This window comes from Crinia signifera, chromosome 4, assembly GCF_055691185.1.
Source record: "Crinia signifera chromosome 4, ASM5569118v1, whole genome shotgun sequence".
In the NCBI taxonomy this organism is placed as follows: Eukaryota; Metazoa; Chordata; class Amphibia; order Anura; family Myobatrachidae; genus Crinia; species Crinia signifera.
This window is the reverse complement of record NC_139220.1, coordinates 314640944-314663035: the sequence shown is the minus strand read 5'-3', so window position 1 is coordinate 314663035 and position 22092 is coordinate 314640944. Positions and strand designations below refer to the sequence as shown.

Sequence of the window (22092 nt, the reverse complement as noted above, 5' to 3'; positions counted from 1 at the left end):
CCCGAAGCGTGGCGAGCGCAGCGAATCCCGCGAGGGGATGCGGAATACATGTAAAGTAATCTGCGTCCCATCGCGGGGTTCACTGCGCTCGCCACGCTTCGGGCTCGGTGGCTCGCTGCGCTCGCCACACTATATAAAATCAATCCACGCCGACGTGGATAGTGGGGTAATGAAAAAGTCAGAGGACGCGTTCCGCCACCCCTCACGGGGCTCGCTACGCTCGCCACGCTTCAGGGTGGCATGGATAGTGAGGGGGGGGGGGGGTGCGTTAAACCTATTTTTGGGACATACAATCATATTATTGTATACCTGATGGCATCGCACACCCTATAAAATCGCATGCGATTTTGCGGGACATACGATGCGATGCCATGCGATATACTGGGGTACAATGACCAAAGAAAAAAAAGACATTGAAAAAAAAAAATCGCATCGCATGCGATCAAATGTCATGAGATGCGATTTCCTTACAGTGCCATACAGTACGTAGAAAATCTGGGCACCGTGCTAGGAAACAAGTACCATCGCATCCATGTCGAGTAGCTCGCTATGTGATTAGATCGGGATGGAATAGCAAGCCTAATATCGACTGTGTGTACACACCATTAGAGAAGCAGCATAGATCCTCTGCACACAGAGCGCAGCCAGACTCTGCTGCTCACACTTCAGCACACAGGCTACACAGACTTCCCACACAGACAGCTCAACCTGACATTACTGTCCTCATCCCTCATTACAGACACCCCTCACTCAGGTAGAGGCGGCTGCTAGCGGCAACAAGCACGGCGACTCCGCTGCTAAGCTTATGTAACCTACTGAGAAAAAGCCGCCTGTTATATATATATATATATATATATATATATATATACAACAAAGAAATACCAGTGCGCAAATAGTTCAGAAAGCCAGAGTCCAATTTAGACCATATACCCTTTTGGAGGGTCTCTTCTCCAAGTGTCTCTTAAAATTGCACTCAGGATATAATTCCCGGCAGCTTAAACTCTCTGCCTCCACAGAGGCGATCCTGGATCCACACAGGTGATTTATCTAAAAGAAAAATGAGGAGAGCAAGCGCTCATAGTGCATGAATCTGTTTTAAAAGTTTTATTAAACACAGGGTAAAAGGTTGGTGGTACAGAAAGCGGGGATCACGTACCAAATCAGGCGGTACAAACACCGCTGTAAATGCACATAAAGTGGCTGACACCGCAGCACAATTGTTGGAGAGGTTACACTCTATCAGGTTTACCAACGGGCGGCGCACGCCATTCAGCAGACAGCGGTCGATTCCAGCAGCGGTGATCCACTTTCCAAAGGTTCAACTCCGGTCAGAGATGACGCTAGGCCACGCCCCGATGCATTTCGTCATCGAAGTCGAAGTCGATGACGAAATGCATCGGGGCGTGGCCTAGCGTCATCTCTGACCGGAGTTGAACCTTTGGAAAGTGGATCACCGCTGCTGGAATCGACCGCTGTCTGCTGAATGGCGTGCGCCGCCCGTTGGTAAACCTGATAGAGTGTAACCTCTCCAACAATTGTGCTGCGGTGTCAGCCACTTTATGTGCATTTACAGCGGTGTTTGTACCGCCTGATTTGGTACGTGATCCCCGCTTTCTGTACCACCAACCTTTTACCCTGTGTTTAATAAAACTTTTAAAACAGATTCATGCACTATGAGCGCTTGCTCTCCTCATTTTTCTTTTAGATATATATATATATATATATATATATATATACCGATGCCCGGTCAAACGGGCTCACTGCCTTATCGCCAAGTTAAAAAGACATAACGACTACTCAGACAAAATTACTTGTCTACTTCTGTGACTGAAGGCAAACTGCTACGTATCTAAGGTAACCCAATCCTACTGAGCGTTTACCCAATACAGTGGCGACATGGGTATTACCTAATTAGGGAAATACATATATCATATGGGAATTATAACCTGAACGCACAATTGCCACTGACAATGCATACACAACAATTCAGTGCACTCTCTATTCCAGGCTCCAATTGTGATTTGCTCTCTAGTTGATCAAATCTAAACTGTCAATCAGATGCTATGTCTACTAAATTGTTCTATTTTTGCAGTGAACATACAGAATATGAAGGGCCGGATTATAATGGGGGCACAAGGGGTCAGTGCCCCCCTTTTTTTTTTAGCTAAAGGTTTTGTGCATGGGAGTGGGGTAGTGCTGCAGCTTCACCTATCTGCCAATGTGACAATGATTAATGGTGCTGAGCATTGGGAGCCAAGTGTGCAGTGCATTAATGGGAGTTGACTAAGTCCCATGACACTTTGCACCAGAGGGCAGAGACTGAGATGTTTGTGCTGAGCTCTGATTGGTGGAGCTCATTACATGCTTCTCAGGCCCATGGATAACAGCAGCAGCAGCCTAGTCATGGGAGGGTTTTTAATCCGAGGCAGCACTGGGACTGCAAGGTCTCCTACAGAGTAAGGTGCAGAGGGACAAACACAGGCATTTCATGTGGTATGTATGTATGTATGTATGTTTGTATGTATATATATATATATATATATATATATATATATATATATATCGGGGTCGGCACTCTTCAGGATCTCCAATGGTATCACCTCTGGTGCCTCTCAGCGTGTGTGGCACACGAAGTATATACAGGAGCAGTATGATGGCACTCAAAGGATTTTTCACAGGATACACAGGACACTAAAAGTGTAGCAACGTTTCGGTTTTATTAACCTTTTTCAAGCTATATATATATATCAGCAATATATGTCCATATAAGGATCCTGGTGGGGACCCCAAAAGAACAGGCGGCACTCAAACAGCTTAAATGAATAAATCCTATATTTATCTTAGAAGCAGAAGGTTACAAGCATTTGTCGAAAAAAAAAATGCTTGTAACCTTCTGCTTCTAAGATAAATATAGGATTTATTCATTTAAGCTGTTTGAGTGCCGCCTGTTCTTTTGGGGTCCCCACCAGGATCCTTATACGGACATATATTGCTGCTATCTCAATTATGAGCAAGGCGTTGTGCTATATATATATACTGTATATCCCCTGAAGTGTTACCCATTGACCAAGTTTATACTGCCTTTACTCTGTGTTTTGAGTGTAATATTCCCCCATGCAGTTTGCGGCCAGTAATGACAAGTGCAAGGGGGCCCCCCTGTCTAAAGTGCCCCGGACCCCCCGAAGGCTTAATCTGGCACTGAGAATATGCAACAGTCATCTGCATTAGAGGTTTGAGGCATATTATCAGATGCCTCCGCAAGCAGCAAAATAAATGTAAATGAAATACAAGGCTTCACACCACGGGCCATCTGATATACCTGTATAAACCACACTGAGGCCTTATTCAGATCTGAGCTCAGTACAAATTTGTTTGGAAAATGGGCAAAACCATGCTGCGCTGCAGGTGCGGCAGATGTAACATGTGCAAAGAGAGTTCGATTTGTGTGAGTTATTTTGTTTCTGTGCAGGGTAAATACGAACTGCATTATTTTTACACTGCAATTTAGATTTCAGTTTCAGCACACCCCACCCAAATGTAACTGTCTCTTCACATGTTACATCTGCCCCACCTGCAGTGCACATGGTTTTGCCCATTTTCCAAACAAATTTGTACTGAGCTCAGATCTGAATAAGGCCCTGAATATAATGTTTTGTGGGCTCATACTATGGTGTTCCCACTAATTTCTTCTGGTTCAGAAATGACTATAAACTGGAAATATACAGATGGAGCCCTCATAGGCGAATCTAGAATTATGGTAATGGGTGGTCCCAGATCTAAACATAACAGCAGGGGGACCTTTGCATGGAGTAGCCGCGTGACAAAAGGGGCGTGGCCTCATGGGAAGGAGGCGTGGGATCACAAAAAGAGGTGTGCTATTACAATTTAGACCATATACAGTAATGCCCATTACACATAAGGCCACACACCATAATGTCCATTACACATTGTGCCACACATCATGATGCCCATTACATACTATATAACAAACCATAATTCCCATTAGATATTTGCCACATAAGTGCTGCTTACCTACGTGCGCATTGCTAGGGGGTTCTTGCTTGATGGCACCATAGTACCCATTACACATGATGCCGCACACCATAGTACCCATTATACATGATGCTGCACACCATAGTACCCATTACACATTATGCCGCACACCATAGTACCCATTATACATGATGCTGCACATCATAGTACCCATTACACATGATGCTGCACACCATAGTACCCATTACATATGATGCTGCACACCATAGTACCCATTACACATGATGCTGCACACCATAGTACCCATTACACATGATGCCGCACACCATAGTACCCATTACACATGATGCTGCACACATAATGCCCCTTACACATGATGCTGCACACATAATGGCCCTTACACATGATGCTGCACACATAATGGCCCTTACACATGATGCTGCACACATAATGCCCCTTACACATGATGCTGCACACATAATGCCTCTTACACATGATGCTGCACACATAATGCCTCTTACACATGATGCTGCACTCATAATGCCCCTTCCACGTGATGCTCTACACCTTAATGCCCCTTACACATTAAGCCACACATTATGCGTAATGCCCCCACATACCGCCACTTGTAGCGTCCCTTAAGCAATGCCCCGAAAAGTGCCACTTACTGTAAATTTGTATATGAGCCTTTGGTGCTGCTGCAGGGAGAGATGGAGAGCGGTGCAGCTGCTTCTATGGGGAGAGGAGCAGAGTGCAGCACAGAGCATGCTCCCACTCCCCTCCTGGTGTCCCCATTTGAAATATTGTGCGCGCTGTTGTTGTGCGTGACGTCGGGGGAGCATGCCGGGCGCAGGCACCACATGATTAAAGGGGGGGCGGGCTGAGGTGAAAGCGGGGAGAAGAATTGGAGCGGAAGCTGCAGGGGTGACAGTCATTGACAGCTGGGCAGAGAGCAGGGGGCTGCCCGGCTGTATTCAGAGCACTGCAGGTCACGGCTGTTTGAAATAATACCCCTTTCACAACAGAAAATGCAGGGGTTTACCCGGGAATATGGTCCCAGGATCATGCAGGGACATTCACAGGCTGACCCCTTATACACCAGCCTAGTCCCTGCATTTTCTGGTGTGAGGGGGAGAGACAACCACTCCCCTCTCCCTACCCCCCTTTAACCAACCAGCTATATCTTTGGAACCAACTGACCCATTTACACGAGACCAGTATCATATTGAAGAACTTTTGAGTTGGCTTCGAATGATTTTGATCCCGTGAAACTGGGCTGTTTGGTTCCAGAGAAATCTGCCCTCAAAGAACATAAACAGTCCTGAAATTACATTTAAGAAATGAAAACAACTGCTTAACCTCAATATCCCTGGAACCAATTAACCCATATGGACCCAGCCTGGTATCAGATTGAAGGCCCAGCGATTTGGGTTGGACTGAGATCAACCTCGAGCTTCAGTGATGCCGAAAAGGGAACTGGCAGCCGTTGAACTAGGTGGGGGTCGGAATTAGTGGGTCCAGGGCCGGCGGAACCCGCTCAGCGAGGGATGCAAAGCAGGGAGGCGCTGGCCAGCAGAGGCGCTCTCCGTGCTCTGCACCCTGCTCCTGTCAGCTGCCGCTACCTGTGAGACGCTGATGAGGCGCACGGCAACATGAAGCACCCGGAACGGTGAGCTGAGCATCGGAGGAGGCATAGGAAAGCTCCGGAGTCACTGCTAACTGCAGTACTAGCAGGAGCCACTAGATGCACATCTCAGTGTGGAGCTCTGCACAAGAGAGATGGCCCGGGAGCCTACGGAGGAGCTGGCTGAGTGAGTTTGTTTTTATTTGTGTTTATGTCTCTCTCCCTCTCTCTGTTTTTATCTATCTGTCTGTCTGTCCCTGTCTATATCTCTATCTCTGTCTGTCTATATCTTTTTATCTATCGCTCTCTGTCTTTCTATATCTCTCATGTATCTCTTTCTGTATCTATCTATCTCAGGGCTCGACAAACCCTGGAGGCCAGCTCGCCACGGCGTCCAGATTCTGCATCCTGGCGACCAGATTTTTGGTGGGGGAACTAGAATCTGGTCGTAGCAAGGTGTGCTTGCGGTAGCAGCTTTGAATAACATACAATACAAAACGTACTGGAGCCGGCACCGCAAACAAGTACTTCAGTGGCAGCAGTGGTTCCGGCTCCTCGCGTACACAGCAGTAGCAGCTCCGGGCTGCTCCTCCTCCGGCTGGGAGGGCACCATGTACCCGGCAGCCGCCACAACTAACCCCTTACCGCTGTGAGAGCCCGGCCTCCTGTGCACACCGTAGCTTCGGTTGTAGGGCCACCATGTACTTGGCCTCCACTAGCCCCCAGCCGAAGCATCCTCCAGCCAGGGACGGATATAGATCACGATCGCCCTCTTTGCCCCCTTCCCCTTGGACGCAGCGCTGCCAGACCAGGAGGAGGAGGCAGGGTCTGTGTGCACCCAGGCCCATCTGATATGCTGAGCCTCTGGTGGTGAAGCTGCTACTACTGGGCACTGGGTAAAAAGTGAGATGCACACAGTAGAAGGACAGCCGGGGTGATTCCTGCAGGGAGGGTGATCGCTTCTACCTGTTCCTGTGTGAACCTCTAAGCACTCGGATGGCTGCCAGCTGTTCGGGGAACGCGGGAGTCGGGGGTCTTATTGGCACACTCTGGGTTTGTTTAGTTGTAGTGCTGCCATTGCAACCCTGCTCCATGCAACCTGCTGCTACTGCTGAGGGATGTGTGAGCTGGTACTGAGAATGCCAGAAAGAGAGATGCCCCTGTGTGACACTCCTCCAGATGTGACTGTATTTTGGAGTGTGACAGCCTGCCAGCTTTGTGACTGTATTCCTGGGGTGTGACATTACTCACTAACACATTTTCAAGAATCTAACTTGTGCATCTGTGAAGAGATCTGGAAAACGTGCACTGTGAGGACCAACTTTGGGAACCACGGATATGGAATTATATATATATATAAGTTAGTCTTCACAGTGTACATTTTCCAGGTCTCTTTACAGATGCACAAGTTAGATAATTATTTATATACCCTTCCCCAAGGGCAGGTCATTATGGCATGTGGTATAATGCATTATGTTTAGCATGTGGTGTAATCTGTAATAGGTGTGTGACGTGTAATAAGCATTATGGTGCAAATTCTCAGCGCAAACTGTCCCTATGTTTAGTTTGGCTCCTACACTTTCATCCTTGCTCCTAGATTTTAAAGAAATTTGTTGAGCCCTGATCTATCCATCTATCATCTCTCCCTCTCTCTCTCTAAAATATATCTCTGTCTGTCTATCTGCCTAATATCTGTCTGTCTTTTTATTTATCTAAGGGTACTATAACAAAAAAAATCAAACAGGAAGAGGTACTCTAACAAAAACTTTTATAGCACAAATTGTCCCTTTATGGACTATGTAAGGGAGGGCGCAAAATTTTAGTTTGCAGGAGGGCGCCAGACACCCTAGCACCGGCCCTGAGTGGGTCCCATGTTATCCTATAGGGAAAACATTCCAGCTTTGCCTGGCAGTATCTCCGGTTCCCAGGGGGCTAGAGACACGGGGCTGAGCTCGTTGGAAAGCCTCATCCCTCCACTACAAAATGGGCTAATGGGTGGTCCTGTGCACCCCCGGACCACCCCCTATATTCGCCTATGCATATAATAGACAGCAAACCTCAGTATAGTAAGCAATTTAGGGGGAAATTTACTAATATGAGTTTGTAAAAAATAGGTGTATTCGTAGGCAGAAATACACCTATTTTTTACACATTTGTATTTTCGGGATTTACTATCCCGAACATACAGCAATTCGTATTCCTAAAGATGGCACATTCGTATTTGTATTTACAAATACGAATGTCTACACCATTGATAGGATACGACAGGAATCACCATTCAGAAGAATGGTGGTTCCTGATTTACTAAGCAGCCGTATTGATAATACGGCTGCTAATTAGTGTAAAACTGGCAGGAAAATACGGCAGGAAAATACACCTTGATTTTCCTGTCATATTTGCTTTAAGCAATGCTTTAAGAAATATATATATATATATATATATATATATATATATATATTTAAAACAGCGTGTGGTCCCCCCCCCACAGCTGTAACCAGCACCAGGCTGAGAGTTAATTAAAAATCAGGGAACCTGACAAATAGGGGTTCCCCGATTTTTTAACAACCAGCAACAGGCTCCAGGTCCGGGACTGGTTCCCAAAATACGGGGGACAAAATGAGTAGGGGTCCCCCGTATTTTAAGAACCAGCCCCAGGCCAAACCAGCCAGCAGGGTAATGCCGGGGGGAGACTTTTTATACATTTGGCCGGGGGGGCCAAAGCATTAACCCCCTGACCGGTCTGCCTGGCCAGGGGCCCTGGGGGAGTGGGGACCAATAAAGGGGTCCCCCCCTCCAGGACTTACCTGACCTGGGCGGTGGGCATCGAGCTGATTGAAGTGTAAAACAATAGATGAAAAAATTATTGTTTTAAACTGTGGAACTATGAGTCCCAGCAAGGCTCCCCCGCAAGCTGGGATTTGGAGAACCACAAGTCCCAGCCTGCGGGGCATTAAAGGGCCCGCTGGCACTTGTAGTTCCACAGTAAAAAAAATAGTTAAATAAACACACACTGACACATTAGAAAAATAAAACTTTAATATATACATTACACACATACTGATACTTACCTATCTTGATCCCGTAGGTAGGTCCCAGGGTCTTGATCCGGTGCCTTGTCCTGGTCCCGGATCTATGTCGGCATTCTTCTCCATGTAGATGTCCATGTCGGCGTCATCGTCCGGTCCGGGGTCCGAAGAAATCCATGGTGGACCTGTGGAAGGAAATCCAACTCACCCAGGTCCTCCATGGAAGTTCTTCAGTCTTGATCTGACGTAGTCCAGGTTTTCTTCCATCTTCTTCAAGCTGCCGGCAGTTCCTGGATCTCCCCGCAGCGGACTGAGAGGTGCAGAGATCCTTCATCCTCTGCGCCTCTCATCAGAATGAATTCTATTGGCTGCTCAGCGCCACTGAGCAGCCAATATAATTCATTCTGATGAGAGGTGCAGAGGATGAAACATCTCTGCGCCTCTCACTCCGCAGCGGGGAGATGCCGGAGATACTAGGCCACTCCAGAGTATCGTGCACTGACCAGGCTGGGAGATAACTAGGCCACTCCAGAGAACTGTGCACTAACCAGGCTGGGAGATATCTAGGCCACTCCAGAGAACTGTATACTGACCAAGCTGGGAGATAACTATGGCCACTCTAGAGAACTGCGCACTGGCCAGCCTGGGAGATAACTAGGTCAGAGAGAACCGTGTACTAACCAGGCTGAGAGATAATTAGGCTACTCTGGAAAGCTTTACACTGACCAGGCTGGGAGATAACTAGGTCACTTCAGAGAACTGCACATTAACTAGGCTGGGAGATAACTAGGCCACTCTGGAGCACGGACCAGGCTGCAAGATAACTAGGCCACTCCAGAAAACTGTTACTGACCAAGTTGGTAGATATCTAGGCCACTCTGGAGAAATGTGCACTAACCAGCCTGGGAGATAACTAGGCCACTCCGGAGAACTGTGCACTGACCAGGCTCGGAGATAACTAGGCCACTCCAGAGAACTGTGCACTGACCAGGCTGGGAGATAACTAGGCCAATCCAGAGGATTGACTGTACACTGACCAGGCTGGGAGATAACTACGGCACTCTGGACAACTGTGCACTGACCAGGCTGGGAGATAACTAGGCCACTCTGGACAACTGTGCACTGACCAGGCTGGGAGATAACTACTGTAGGCTACTTAGGAGGACTGTGCACTGATCAGGGTTGGAAAATACTAGGCCACTCTAGAGCACTGTTCACTGACCAGGCTAGGAGATAAATTGGCCACTCGGGAGAACTGTGTACTGACCAGGATGGGAGATAACTGGGCCACTCCAGAGAACTGTGCACTGACCAGGCTGGGAGATAAATAGGCCACTCGGGAGAACTGTGTTCTGACCAGGCTGGGAGATAACTAGGCCACTCTGGAGAAAGTCATGAGCATTTGTTTGGAAAATGTAGCAACTTCCTCTAGGTCAGGGGTTTTCACCCCAGTCCTTAGAATCACTAACAGTTTACATTTTCTAGACAACTTATCTGTTGCATCAGTGTTTTACCAAGTAAGAGCAAAAAGGTGGAGCGCTAGAAATGGAAGAATTGGGTACTATTATTACAAAGTATTTTCTAATTAGTATTTATTAGTATAAAACATATATTTAATGCATGGGTATAAAAATTTGCCTGGGGCGGGGGGGGGGGGGGGGGGAGGCTTGCACCGGCCCTGCTGGAGGATGTTTAGCAGTCCTCAAGTGGAGAGGCGTCCTCAATGATATTGCCATGTTTGTAATCCACAATCGGCAGAACAAAATTCAGGAAGTTCACACTGATGCATGACAGGGCTTCCTTGGTGTAGCAGCTACCATCAGTTCCGGACACAGTTTCCAGGCTTGGCAGGCATAGACATTACTTGCTCTGTAAATGTCTACATTTTTATACCCATGCATTAAATATGTTTAATACTAATTAATAAATACTGTGCAATACTAGTACCCAATTGATCCATTTCTAGCGCTCCACCTTTTTGTTTTTACTTGTACCCTCTTAGGGGTTTTGACTTCCCCCAGTAGGAGCAGCTTGACACACCACCCCAGTAGGCACCCGTTTTATCTTTACACTCTTTTTTCAGTGTTTTACCAAGTGTCACATTTTTAACTATTTAACAGTGACCTGTAAAATTGTTTTAGGACCTGAGAACAAAGTTTGCATACCACTGTTCTAGTCTGATATATGACCAGCAGACCAGCAAACACTTCTAAAGATATACATTGGGGCTGGCAGAGACAGCACAGCTGTGGCATGACACCATCAGGAACCAAAGTTAAGGCAGGATCATTTAAGACCAATATATAGCAGGATTGGCTAGGACTGATGTATATCAGGGTCTGCTGGGACCAATGTAAAGCAGGATAAGCTGGAACCCATGTATAGCAGGATCATCTAGGACTGATGTACAGCAGGATCGACTAGGTTTGATCCTGCTGTACAACAACTGCAACAGCAAGTACATACATGAGTACAAACAAGACTTAGGGGGGTATTCAATGTCAGGGGAACGGCTATCGAGCAAGCTCGACAGCCGTGCCCCTGTCCCGTTCTCGTTTTGCTCGCCTGGAGCTCGGCAGTCGGGATTCAATGTCCCGGCCGCTGAGCGACGAGAATGGGGCGTGGCCGCGAGTTGATGACGAAAATAGACGAGCTCCAAGGCCGCAGTTATTCGCTTTGCCATAGGATGACTGCTGTCGTACTTTGTCCTCATCGCAAACGACTGTTGGATGGCCAATTGCTTAGTGAAAGAAGTTGTGGTGTTCGGACTTCCCCTATGGGATGATGAATGCTTTCCAGCAGCACCAGTAGGTGTAGCACTGTCAGATCCAGAAAGAGAGTTACACAATTTATCTGCCCTGACCATATTTTTTTTTCCTTTTAACATTACAAAACCTTCCTTCCTCTAGTCTAAATGCATGCCCATGTGTTCTAGACTCCTTCCTCAAATCAAAAAGGGTGCCTGACAGTTCCTTATATTGGCACCTGATATATTTGTACAAGTTAAGCATGTGTCCCGTAAAATGTCTCTTTTCTAGCGTAAACAATCCCAATGTGTCCAATCTGTCTTCATAGCTTAATTTCTCCAACCCTGTTATTAGCTTTGTAGCTTTTCTTTGGACTTTTTCCAGTTCTTTGATGTCCTCTTTATGTTCTCGTTATCGTGCGGGGCCAAGAATTGTTTCTAGATCTGGTCTAAATAATGTTTTGTAGAGTGGCATGATCACATCTGAGTCCCTAGTATCCATACCCCTTCTTATACCTGTTGGCCCTATTTGTTGTTACATGATACTGTGAACTACACCCCAGTTTGGTATCAATTTGGACTCCTAGATCCTTTTCCAGTTCTGATTTTTTCCCAATGCCACTTGCTTAGGTTATAACTAGCACACTGGTTATGTCTCCCAAGATGCATAACCTTCCATTAATCCACAGCCGCCACAGGGAACAGACCCATGACGGATTCAGTATACAGCAGTATTATGAGACTTAGCTTAAAGTGGCTGTGTAACAAGAGAAGTATTGACTGAAAACCACATCTGCTACCATTATCCTAGAAGCTCGTCCAAGAACACAACAGTTATGTGATCTAAGCTGAACTCTACCAGTGTACCTGAGGAAGATTCTTCTGCAACCAAACCCCCATGGTTGACTCCAAACTCATTTACACCGGAGTCAAGATCTGAAGAGTCCTTGACCTTCTGACTCACAGGCACTTGACCATCATTTGACTTGTCTGAATGCTCAGGTGGGCTTGTTGGAACTCATCAACCTATGATGCTTACCATCACCACAAGATCTGATCAGCACACTGGGGCCTTTCATCAGGCATTGACCTGGGTAATTCGTACCACCCTCCCCTATCTCGGGGCCACTGAGGGTAGGATGTAGATAAGGGACCTGACAGGAAGTAATGTCTGTTGCCATGCAGTTGACATGCAGTCAGTCTAGTTATGTAAACGTACTGTTTGTGCTCCTGTTGCCATCAGCATTTTATATTTGTTATACTTGCATTTACTCAGGGCCATCTTAACAGCATTAAGGGCCCCAGGGTAAAGCAGTGCAGTGGGGCCCCTACCTAAAACAATCTCTTGAGTGCCGCTTCCATCTGCTATTTGGATGGGCTACCTGGCCAAAGCAGGCACCAGACCAAGTAAATATCGGACAAGAAAGAGTGCAGGGTATACTGATGGACACAAAGGAGGAGGCCTTTGTGCAGCCTCCACCAATTGGGTCCCCTCCTCTCTCCTGGCCACATTGTCCCAGCATGCATTACAGAAGAGTCTGAGCACTAGATCACTCAGGCTCTGCTGCACATGCCCACTGTTGCCTTCATCGCAGGACAAGTAAGTATAAATGGGTGCGGTGTGGGCCCCCTGGGACTCAGAGGTTCGTGAGCACATTGCACCCATTATAAATATGCCCCTGACTGTATCTAGAAAAAGACATGTGACTGCAAACTAGGGGTGAGGGTGAAAGGACCCAGGAGGGACTCACCACAGCCATGGTGTCTCTAGTGTCTGGATGGGGATGGTGGTGGGTCTGTGGGCAGCTGCTTATGCTGAGTCTGTCATGGATCTGTGCCCAGCGGCAGCTGTAGGCAGTGGACACTTGTTGGGCTGGCTCAGGGCTGCTGCGGGGGCTGTATCAGGAGACAGGGAAGGGGCCGGTGCAGCGCAGCATCAGCAACATAACCAGCACCATGGATCTGAACCAAGTAACTGGTTATGGGGGGTGGCGTTTGGTATGGTTCCACCCACACGGCGGCTGTCAACTGTGGGGGTTCAGTCACAGGCCCTTACAGTCCTGGGGCCCTTTGGGTGACTGCTCATTAAACGTAGTGGAAAAGACAGTGGTGCATTTAGTATTTAATTGATTTAAATCCCGCTATTTTAACGATCTCCTTATGGTTTGTGTGGAGCTGTACAACACAGATGAGTGATAATAATGATGTCAGAGGCATAGGCAGGTGACTGGTGCTACCAACATGTGCCATTGGTGATAAAGTCTGACCTTGTGATACATGTACCCGATGTGTGATTGGCTGTATTCTAATGGATTACTTATTTTTTATATATCTAAATGTTCATCTAGAATTGTTGATCCCAAATTCACAAAATGTTTGCTGAGTTAAAAATCATGTGGCGGGTCAAGAGTCACCTCTATCATAGACTTAAAGGTAATCTTGAATTATTTTTATTAAACCCCTTCAGTGGTACTCCCGAGAATTTTCCGGGCTCTAGTGCACAGACTGGCAAGCCTGTAAAAGTCTCGGGATTACCACTCTGTGCACTGTTTAGTGCCAGGCAGCGCCACTGAGCTGAATGCTGAGATCAGCACCAGATGCTGACTGGCTCCGGCTGTCCGGTCCCACCTCCCCACCCCCTGCTGTGTGTGACGTGGCTTGCTATGGTCATGCCGCATGCAGCCAGGTTGCTGGGGGCAAGGCCAGGCAGAGGCTGATATAGTGCTCAGCGGCACCGGGAGGGACAGCGCTCCTTCCAAAAAACTCACCCAGTGGAGAGCACTACCTAAAAAAAACCACCACTGAAGGGGTTAATGAGTTATATAAGTTTTGAGCACTGTTATTCTCTTATGTCATATTTTATCTTTCTAGATTCATCACCCTCATATTTTCCTGTACAGCAGCCATATGACATCACAGCTGATACAGAAGGTTCTGTGACTCTCAGCTGCTCATACAGGTATTACAGAGACAGAGACGTCCTGTGGGTCAGTGCTTATTGGAGAGTGAACAGCACCAGTGGCCCTTACGCCTACCACCCCTACCAGGAAATGGTCCATCCCAGGTATAGGGGAAGAACAGAGATACAGGGATTAGCAGACCTCCGCATACAGGGGGTGCAGGGAGAAGACAATGCCATCTACTACTGCTTTCTGGTGATCAAGCTGTGCACAAGAGAGGAAGAACCTGAACACATAGCTGCACATGGAGAAGGAACCGGACTGATCGTGACTGATCGTGACCAGACTGAGATTGGAGGTAACAATACAATTACTGATAAAAGGCATAAGAAATGATTTGTTCTGTATGTGATCCACCTTCATACACATGGCTGATAGATGGGTTCATGCTTATAAACACACCGTAGAAGTAGTATATAAAATATACACATATATAGTAGAAAAGGCCCAGGGAAGTGAGATGTTTGTTGCTGTCTCTGGGACCAGCTTCTAGTGGGCACAATCTTGTCTGTCAGGTGTTACATTATATGCACATTCATTTTAGGTTCCTCATTGATAAAAAAATAGTTCAGGGCCTGATTCTGAGCCATACATTTACTAAGAATTGTGTTTCAATCGCTGGACATCGCAGACAAATTATAGGGTTTAAATCCCAGATTTACGAATTATCGCTTTTGAATTTCTATTGTCTATCGATGGTGGTACCCGTAATGTTTGTCTGCCTAAAACCCTATCAGATTGCTCCCTTTACATTAGACTCAGCTGTTAAGTAGAAGGCAGCATCCACTTACAATCTATGAAGGATTCATAGCACAACACAGATCACACTGATACTGATCTGTGCAGTCTTTGTTTTTGAAAACAGAAAACAAACCAGACCTAGCCCTGGACCTCTGAGCCTGGTCTGGTTCTGGAAAATTGGGATAAAAACTGATGTGTGGTCCCCAAATTTGACAATAACTAGCACTGGGCTGATCCAGCCAGGGATCTAAGACTATAGCAAGGAGACAAACCCTTCTATACCAAAAGAAAAAAAAAAAGCCCCAAAAATGCTTCAGAAGATGGAGAGCCCTCCCGAGGTCCCCTAAGGCCTGGTCTGAAAGCACAGGGGACAGTTCCTGGCTCCCTGTGATCCCTGGCATTTCAATTAGCATGTAACTTCCTGTGGCAATGAGCATGTAACTCCCTGTGGCAATGAGCATGTTAGCAGGTAATCTCTCATGGCAATGAGCATGTATCTCCCCCATAGCAACACGCATGTAGCACTGAGCATGTAATCCCCTAGGCAATGAGCATGTAAATCCCTGTGGCAATGAGAATGTAATCGACATGGCAACAAGCATGTAATTCCCTGTGGCAACAAGCATGTAACCCTTCTTTGCACAGAGTATGTAATCCCTCATGGCAATGAGCATCTAACAGCCACCCCCCATCCCACAGCAATGGGCCTAAAACCCCTGGCAAGGAGCATTTAACCCCTGGCAGTGAGCATGCAACCCGTGGCAACAAGCATGTAACTCCTGGCAACAAACATGTAGGAAATCGGCACTTATGTGGCATAATATTTAATAGGCATTACGGTGTGTGGTGTAATCTGTAATATGCATTTCTGTGTGTGGTCTAATGTGTAATTGGCATTATGGTGTGTGGTATAATGTGTAATAGGCATTATGGTGCATGTTATAATGTGTAATGGGCATTACAGTGTGTGTGGTATGTGTAATAGATATTATGGAGTGTGGCATAAAATGTAATGGACATTATGGCATGTGACATAATGTGTAATAGGCATTACGGTATATGGCATAATGCAGTGGTTCCCAAGCATTTTTGAATGAGGGCACCCCTCAGTATCGGAAATTTTTTCATGGCACCCCCTAGGCCAAACGTTTCCGATTGATAAAAGAGGAAAACTATTAATAAGTTATTTCTGTTTCTATTTCTTCCTTAGGGCCAGTTATGTGGTAATGGACAGGATTCACAGCCAGCAGGGTAATGCCACAGCCGGGGGAGACTATTTATACTAGTTCCCCCAGCCAAAGTATTAATCCCCCTGACTGTTCAGCCCAGGAATGGACCCCAGGGGAGTGGGGACCCCCACAATAAAGCCCCCCCTCCAGAATTAACCCTGCCCGGGCTAAAGCCCAGGGCTGTCCCCGGTGCCCCTGGCTAGTGGGCACCAGGCTGATGCTTAAAGTGTTAATAATAGATTAAAACTATTGTGTAATGTTGTGGAACTACATGTACCAGCAAGCCTACACTGCATGCAGGGACTTTGGAGAACCGCAAATCTCAGCATGCATTAAAGGGCATTAAAGGGCCCGTTGGGACTTGTAGTTCTACAACATGACAAATAGTGAAATAAAACACAGACACCACAGAATAACTTTATTACATGCTACATTCATTCACTCATACATACCTATGGTTTCCACTGAGGGCCCGTCCTCTTGTATATAACCAGTAAATGGCCAGGGGCACCATTCTCATCCCAAACATTTCTTAAATCACCCTAGCGCTCTCAAGGCGACACTGGTACCTGCATCCTAAACAGGCTTACTTAATGGGGTAAGGTTGTGGTAACTACGAGGGATACGACTGTGCATGATTGATGGGAGATTGTAGCCATATGTACCAGTATGCTAGTACAGCGTAACTGACAAGATTCTTACCGCAACCATTTTCAGTACAACGGGATATGGTCACTAGGTCGACATGACTGAAGGTCGAAATGGTTTAAGTTGACAGGGTCATTAGGTCGACACAAGCATTAGATCGACATAGTGGTCGAATGGTCGACATCTGGTTTTTCACTTTTTTGAGCCAACATGCCGACAGGTGGTATTTCATGCCTTAACATCCGCTAGGGCGGGGTGGGAGAATAAAATGCAGTGCTACGTTTCAGTGTCCATGTTGACTGTGTCGACATTCGGGACAAAAAAAGGGAAACCTCATGTTGACATTTTGACTGTCAACCTTCCCCATGTCGACCTAGTGCTTGTGTCAACCCAATGACCCGTCGACCTAACTCATGTCGACATTCAGTCATGTCGACCTTCCTGCATGCCGACCTTCAGTCATGTCAACCTTCGTGCACATCGACCTAGAGGTGTCGACCTAATGTTTGTCAACTTAGTACAGGTCTATCCAATGATCCATGCCCAGTACAACATAACCCATTCTTTAGATCACAGATTCTCAAAGTCGGTCCTCAAGACCCCACACGGTGCATGTATTGCAGGTCTCCTCACAGAATCAAGTGAAATAATTAGCTCCACCTTTATAAATGTGTCAGTCAGTAATGAGTGCACTTGTCGGGTGACCTGAAAAACAGGAACTGGGTGGTGTCCTGTGGACCGAGTTTGAGAACCCCTGCTTTAGATGTTTCTAATGATATACACAGACAGTAGCGCACGCAGGGGGGGTTTCTGAGTACCCAGAAACCCCCCCAGGAGTCTAAAAGCACTAGGCTTAAAGCTGAGGGTCCCCTCTTTCCATGGGTACAAGAATTTAAAAAATCGGCCCTTGGGAACCGGAGATATCTGACTTCAAAGCAGTGGTCCCCATCCAAGCCTGTTAATTGCTTTTCCCAGTCAGATATTTCAGGTTATGTCTGGCTTAGAGTTTTTCTGAGGGTATATTTCAAAAGCTGGGACTCTCCCCCTTTGAAAGACACTAGTCACTTGTCTTTACTGTTCCCAGAACCAGAGATATCAGCCTTCCAGCAGCTGGTTACTGCTCCAGCTCCACACACCTGGTATGTAGTTTTGATAAAGCGAGGGCTGCCTAAGCCAGAGCGTACTTAAGAGGCTTACATTTTTTGGGTGGGCAGGAAAGAGTTAATGACTGCTAGTTGCCTAAAGTTGGTTTCAGTTTAGTGGTTAGCCTATGGGTGAGCTTAGGGGCGTGAGCTTAGGAGAGGGGTATATAGGCAGGTCCTTACAGGAAATGCTTCCTCTTGGAAAAGTTCTTCAGCCAGCAGCATGCAGTCAGAGCCCAGCAGCATGCAGTCAGAGCCCAGCAGCATGCAGTCAGAGCCCAGCAGCATGCAGTCAGAGCCCAGCAGCATGCAGTCACAGCCCAGCAGCATGCAGTCACAGCCCAGCAGCTTCTCCTCAAAGCTAAGTGCCTGCCTGTGCAGCTGATATTTATCCCCGTGGCCAAGCAGCGCTGTTATCCAGCGTGTCCCATCCCCAGCACTCAGGCCCCCCTCCCTGCCTGTTTTCTGGATACCACCTTCCCTTCCAGGGATAGTGTGCCTCCTCTCCCCCCCCCCCCCACCTCATTACAGCATGTCCCGTCTCCCCCCAAATCCGCACCCTTTCCCCAGCCCACAGCATGCTGTCCCCCCCCCCCCTGCCGGATACTACCAGGGCCCGATCCGGGCACCCGGATCCGGCACAGCCACTGCTGCCTCTCGTCGGCGCCATCCCCCCGCCCCTTCCCTTGTGCCTCCCAAGGGCCCTCTCTTACCGTCACTTTCCTCCGTCCCCCTACCGCGTCCCCGCCTGGCGCCGGCATCCACGTGTCGCTGGCGCCCCTGTACAGCCGGCCAGCACTGGGCTATGACGCGACGGGCGGCATTTCCGCCCGCGCGTCTATGCCCGACCCCGGCACCTCCGGGCGGGCGATCCAACCCCATCCCACCGCACTCCGCATATCTCCCACCCGGTGCCAGGTCAGGGGGGGCGCAGCGTTTAACGCCGCCACGCAAGATGGCGGCTCCCGGGTGCACGGTCACCCTCAGGTACCCCTGTTCCAGGCCCGCCCCCACCCGCCGCCATAAAATAAGGTGCCTCATTCAGCCCTGGTTGGGTCCGTGCCGGGCCCGCCGGGTCAGCCATCCAGCACCCCCTTTTACCCCAGCAGCGAATTCCGTGCGGTACAGGCCCCTCCCCACCCGTCCTTCCCACAAAGGGGACCGCTTATCTCACCGGTGCCTCCCCCTGCCTCGGCAGGGGTACGAGCACCGGTGACCGCTCCACCACTGCCCGCGGGGTCCAGGGGGTGGCGGACTTGGCGGCCCCCCTACCCCGCGCCCTGGCCCCCTGCCGGGCAACCGTGGTGCCAGCCCCCACTCCACGCCAGGCCCCAGCGGGCTTGGCGCGGGATACCTGGGCCGGGGCCCCTGCGGCTCTGGCCCCCCGGGTTGCTCAGGCTGGTGTCCGCCCAGTCCCAGTGCTTGCCAATTTTGCCACACCCCTGGGCCTTACCCGGCCCAGGGATACGGGCAGGGGGACTGGTCCCAACCCAGCCCGTCCTCCTGGCGGCCTTACCCCTCCCAGCAGAATACGCTCCCGGTGGCCAGGACACCTATTTCGCCCGTCCAATTTCCCGCGCTTCCCCCCTCCCCAGCCCACATGAACATTCAATTCCCACCTGTGACCATGCTATAAAAGGGCAGGGTAGGCCACTGTCGCCCTTGCAACCATTGGGGAAATGGCAACCGACCATCGATGGTGGATGACAGCCGATAGGTGTTACATATCGATGGTCGGCCATTGCCACGTAGACTGAATACAGTGCGGGCTTCACAGGTGCCTGCTCGGAGCTTCCCTCCGCAGCCAAGGCAAAGGTCGGTACAAAAAACTATTTTATGCTTGACATCGATGGGGGGGGAAGCCATATGGCTCTTCCACATCGTGTCCAAACTAGTTGACATCGGCCATAAACCATCTATGTTTTTCCAAACTTCAAAGACCATCCATGTGGGGCCCCATCAGGCCTTGGCAACGCCCAAAATATTGGTGACAGCCCCATCGCCCGGCCTATACCTCTCTCCTGGAAATAGCTCAGATCGAGGGCGCGTTAGCTTAGCATGAGGGGGTAGCGGGGCCGGCGCTTGCATTTTCAATATTGGTCTGGGTTGGTCCTCAGGGCCAGGGGGTTCCTCCCCTCGTTGTCAGTGTATAGTGTTGTTGGCCAGCTGTGCCACACATACATTACTGTGGCAACACCCCCCCCTTCATCAGTCGCGCGCATCCCCCGTTTGTGGGGACCTTGTTCGTTACTTTAGCAGGTTTTAACATTTTCTTTTGTTTCCTCCGAGGTGTTACCCAGGATCCGGTGGAGTCTTCTGGATCCCTGCCGTCAGCCGGGTTGGATGCAGTCCCGACGCCCCCCCACCACGTGCTGTCAAGAGAGAAACTGGTTTCCGTGCAGGCTTCACTCACGCATCGGCCAGGGGGAAGCGGAATTCCTCCTCTAGGTATTCAGACAGTACCAGCTTTTCGAAAAGGCCCTGGATATTATCCTGGGTTTTTTGGTGCTGATCCACTTTTGGCGTCGCCGCCGCAAGCATTGCGGCGGCTGCAATATTTAGTGCTGAAATTGCCTGTGCGGGCAGCTACCTGCGCAGCGGCCAGCAGGCTTCCTGACTCTTCCGTTCAGGCAATGGGGACGATGGAAGTCCGCTGCAATTAGGATTTATATAAGGTAGATAAGATTTGGATGTAGTGCGCCTGTGGCGCTGACCCAAAAACGCTGTTTACCCGCTGGTTTTGGAACAGCTAGTGTTCCGGAATCAGGGGTGTGAAGGACTTTCTTGCATTTTTTACCTCCGTGGGTCCTTATTAATTTCAATTTGGCCCACCTCCCCCTTCCGGGACACACGAGAGGTTTTTTATCAAGTTTTCGACTTCACTTGGGTCCATTGTACTAACTTACCTTGTCATACTAATCAATGCAATGTATATTTCTAACGGTTAGGAACTTTCTCTTTCAAGCTCCCCTTCAATAAGGATAGGGGGTTTTGTTGAGGTATAGTTCAGTTTTAGTTTAGGATAACGGACACTTAGGTAGGTCTTCGCGGGTGGCATGCGGCGGCTCTTAGAGCTCATCTAGTTAATCTCTTAAGAGCCTGGCGGTAGGGCGTCACGGTCCAGCGGTCACTTGTGGCATGAGAGGGCGCTGGGAGGCACTACCCCCGGGAAAGACGGCGGGGTGTCCTGCCTTTGCGGGGGGGCGCTGTGGGCACTTCGTCAGCGGAGTGTCCACACCAGCCAGAGAAGGGGTGGTGAGACTTCCCAGCGTTAGGTTGTGCCTTAGTCGGATGGGGCCGTCTCAGTCGTCCCCATGTTAATATCAGTCAGTTGGGGCGTTTAAGTCGCCGCCATTTTTGATGTGACTAGAGCTGGGCGCCGTGACGCCTTATTGCCAGCCCTTTACGAAGAAGGGTCATACCACATAATAAATATACTATGCCCTTTAAATCTAATTGCTTTGGTGTCCGTGTCTTTATTGTGTCAGTGTGAGTTATTCTTTAGTTAAGCTAGCTTAAAGTGTATGCTAAGGTTCAAGCCAAATAAATGTATAGACGCCTTAATATTCTCGTTGGCAGATTGCTCTGCCTCCTGAACTTTGATCCCCTAGTCCCCAATACCATTTGGTAGGTGGGATCCTCTAGTTTTTAATTCCATTACAATCTAAGAAACCTATTTCTGGGAACTGGAGATATCTGCAGTCAAGCAAGCTGTCCTCCCACCAGAATATTATGAATAATAAGCCCACTCCACTATAAACCCCTCCTTTGCATATTAAACATCCTCTACCACCCTGGACGTTATGTATCATGGCCCCTTCATTCAGCCCAATGCCCCCTTCTCCCACCATCTGTTCAGTAAAGGGGTAATTGGAAATTACTGATCCAGGCCCTACATGCTGAGGGGTTGATATAATACCCCCTACCACCCGGGGGACATCAAAGCTTCCCCCACCCCTACCGCTGGAGGATCAGTAGGTGCC

At 48.6% G+C, this 22092-nt stretch overlaps 1 protein-coding gene across 3 annotated transcripts in view; it reads left to right on the top strand.

Moving 5' to 3' along the window:
- LOC146075868 (uncharacterized) overlaps positions 1-22092 on the top strand; it is a 156519-nt gene that overhangs the window by 104630 nt on the left and 29797 nt on the right. For 2 of the 3 annotated variants that reach the window (XM_083185534.1, XM_083185535.1), the window contains exons 4-5: positions 14261-14647; positions 20399-20557. In XM_083185534.1, coding sequence (XP_083041660.1) covers positions 14261-14647; positions 20399-20557 — 546 coding nt within the window. The remainder of the gene's footprint in view (positions 1-14260; positions 14648-20398; positions 20558-22092) is intronic. The other variant, XM_083185536.1, reaches the window with a different exon arrangement.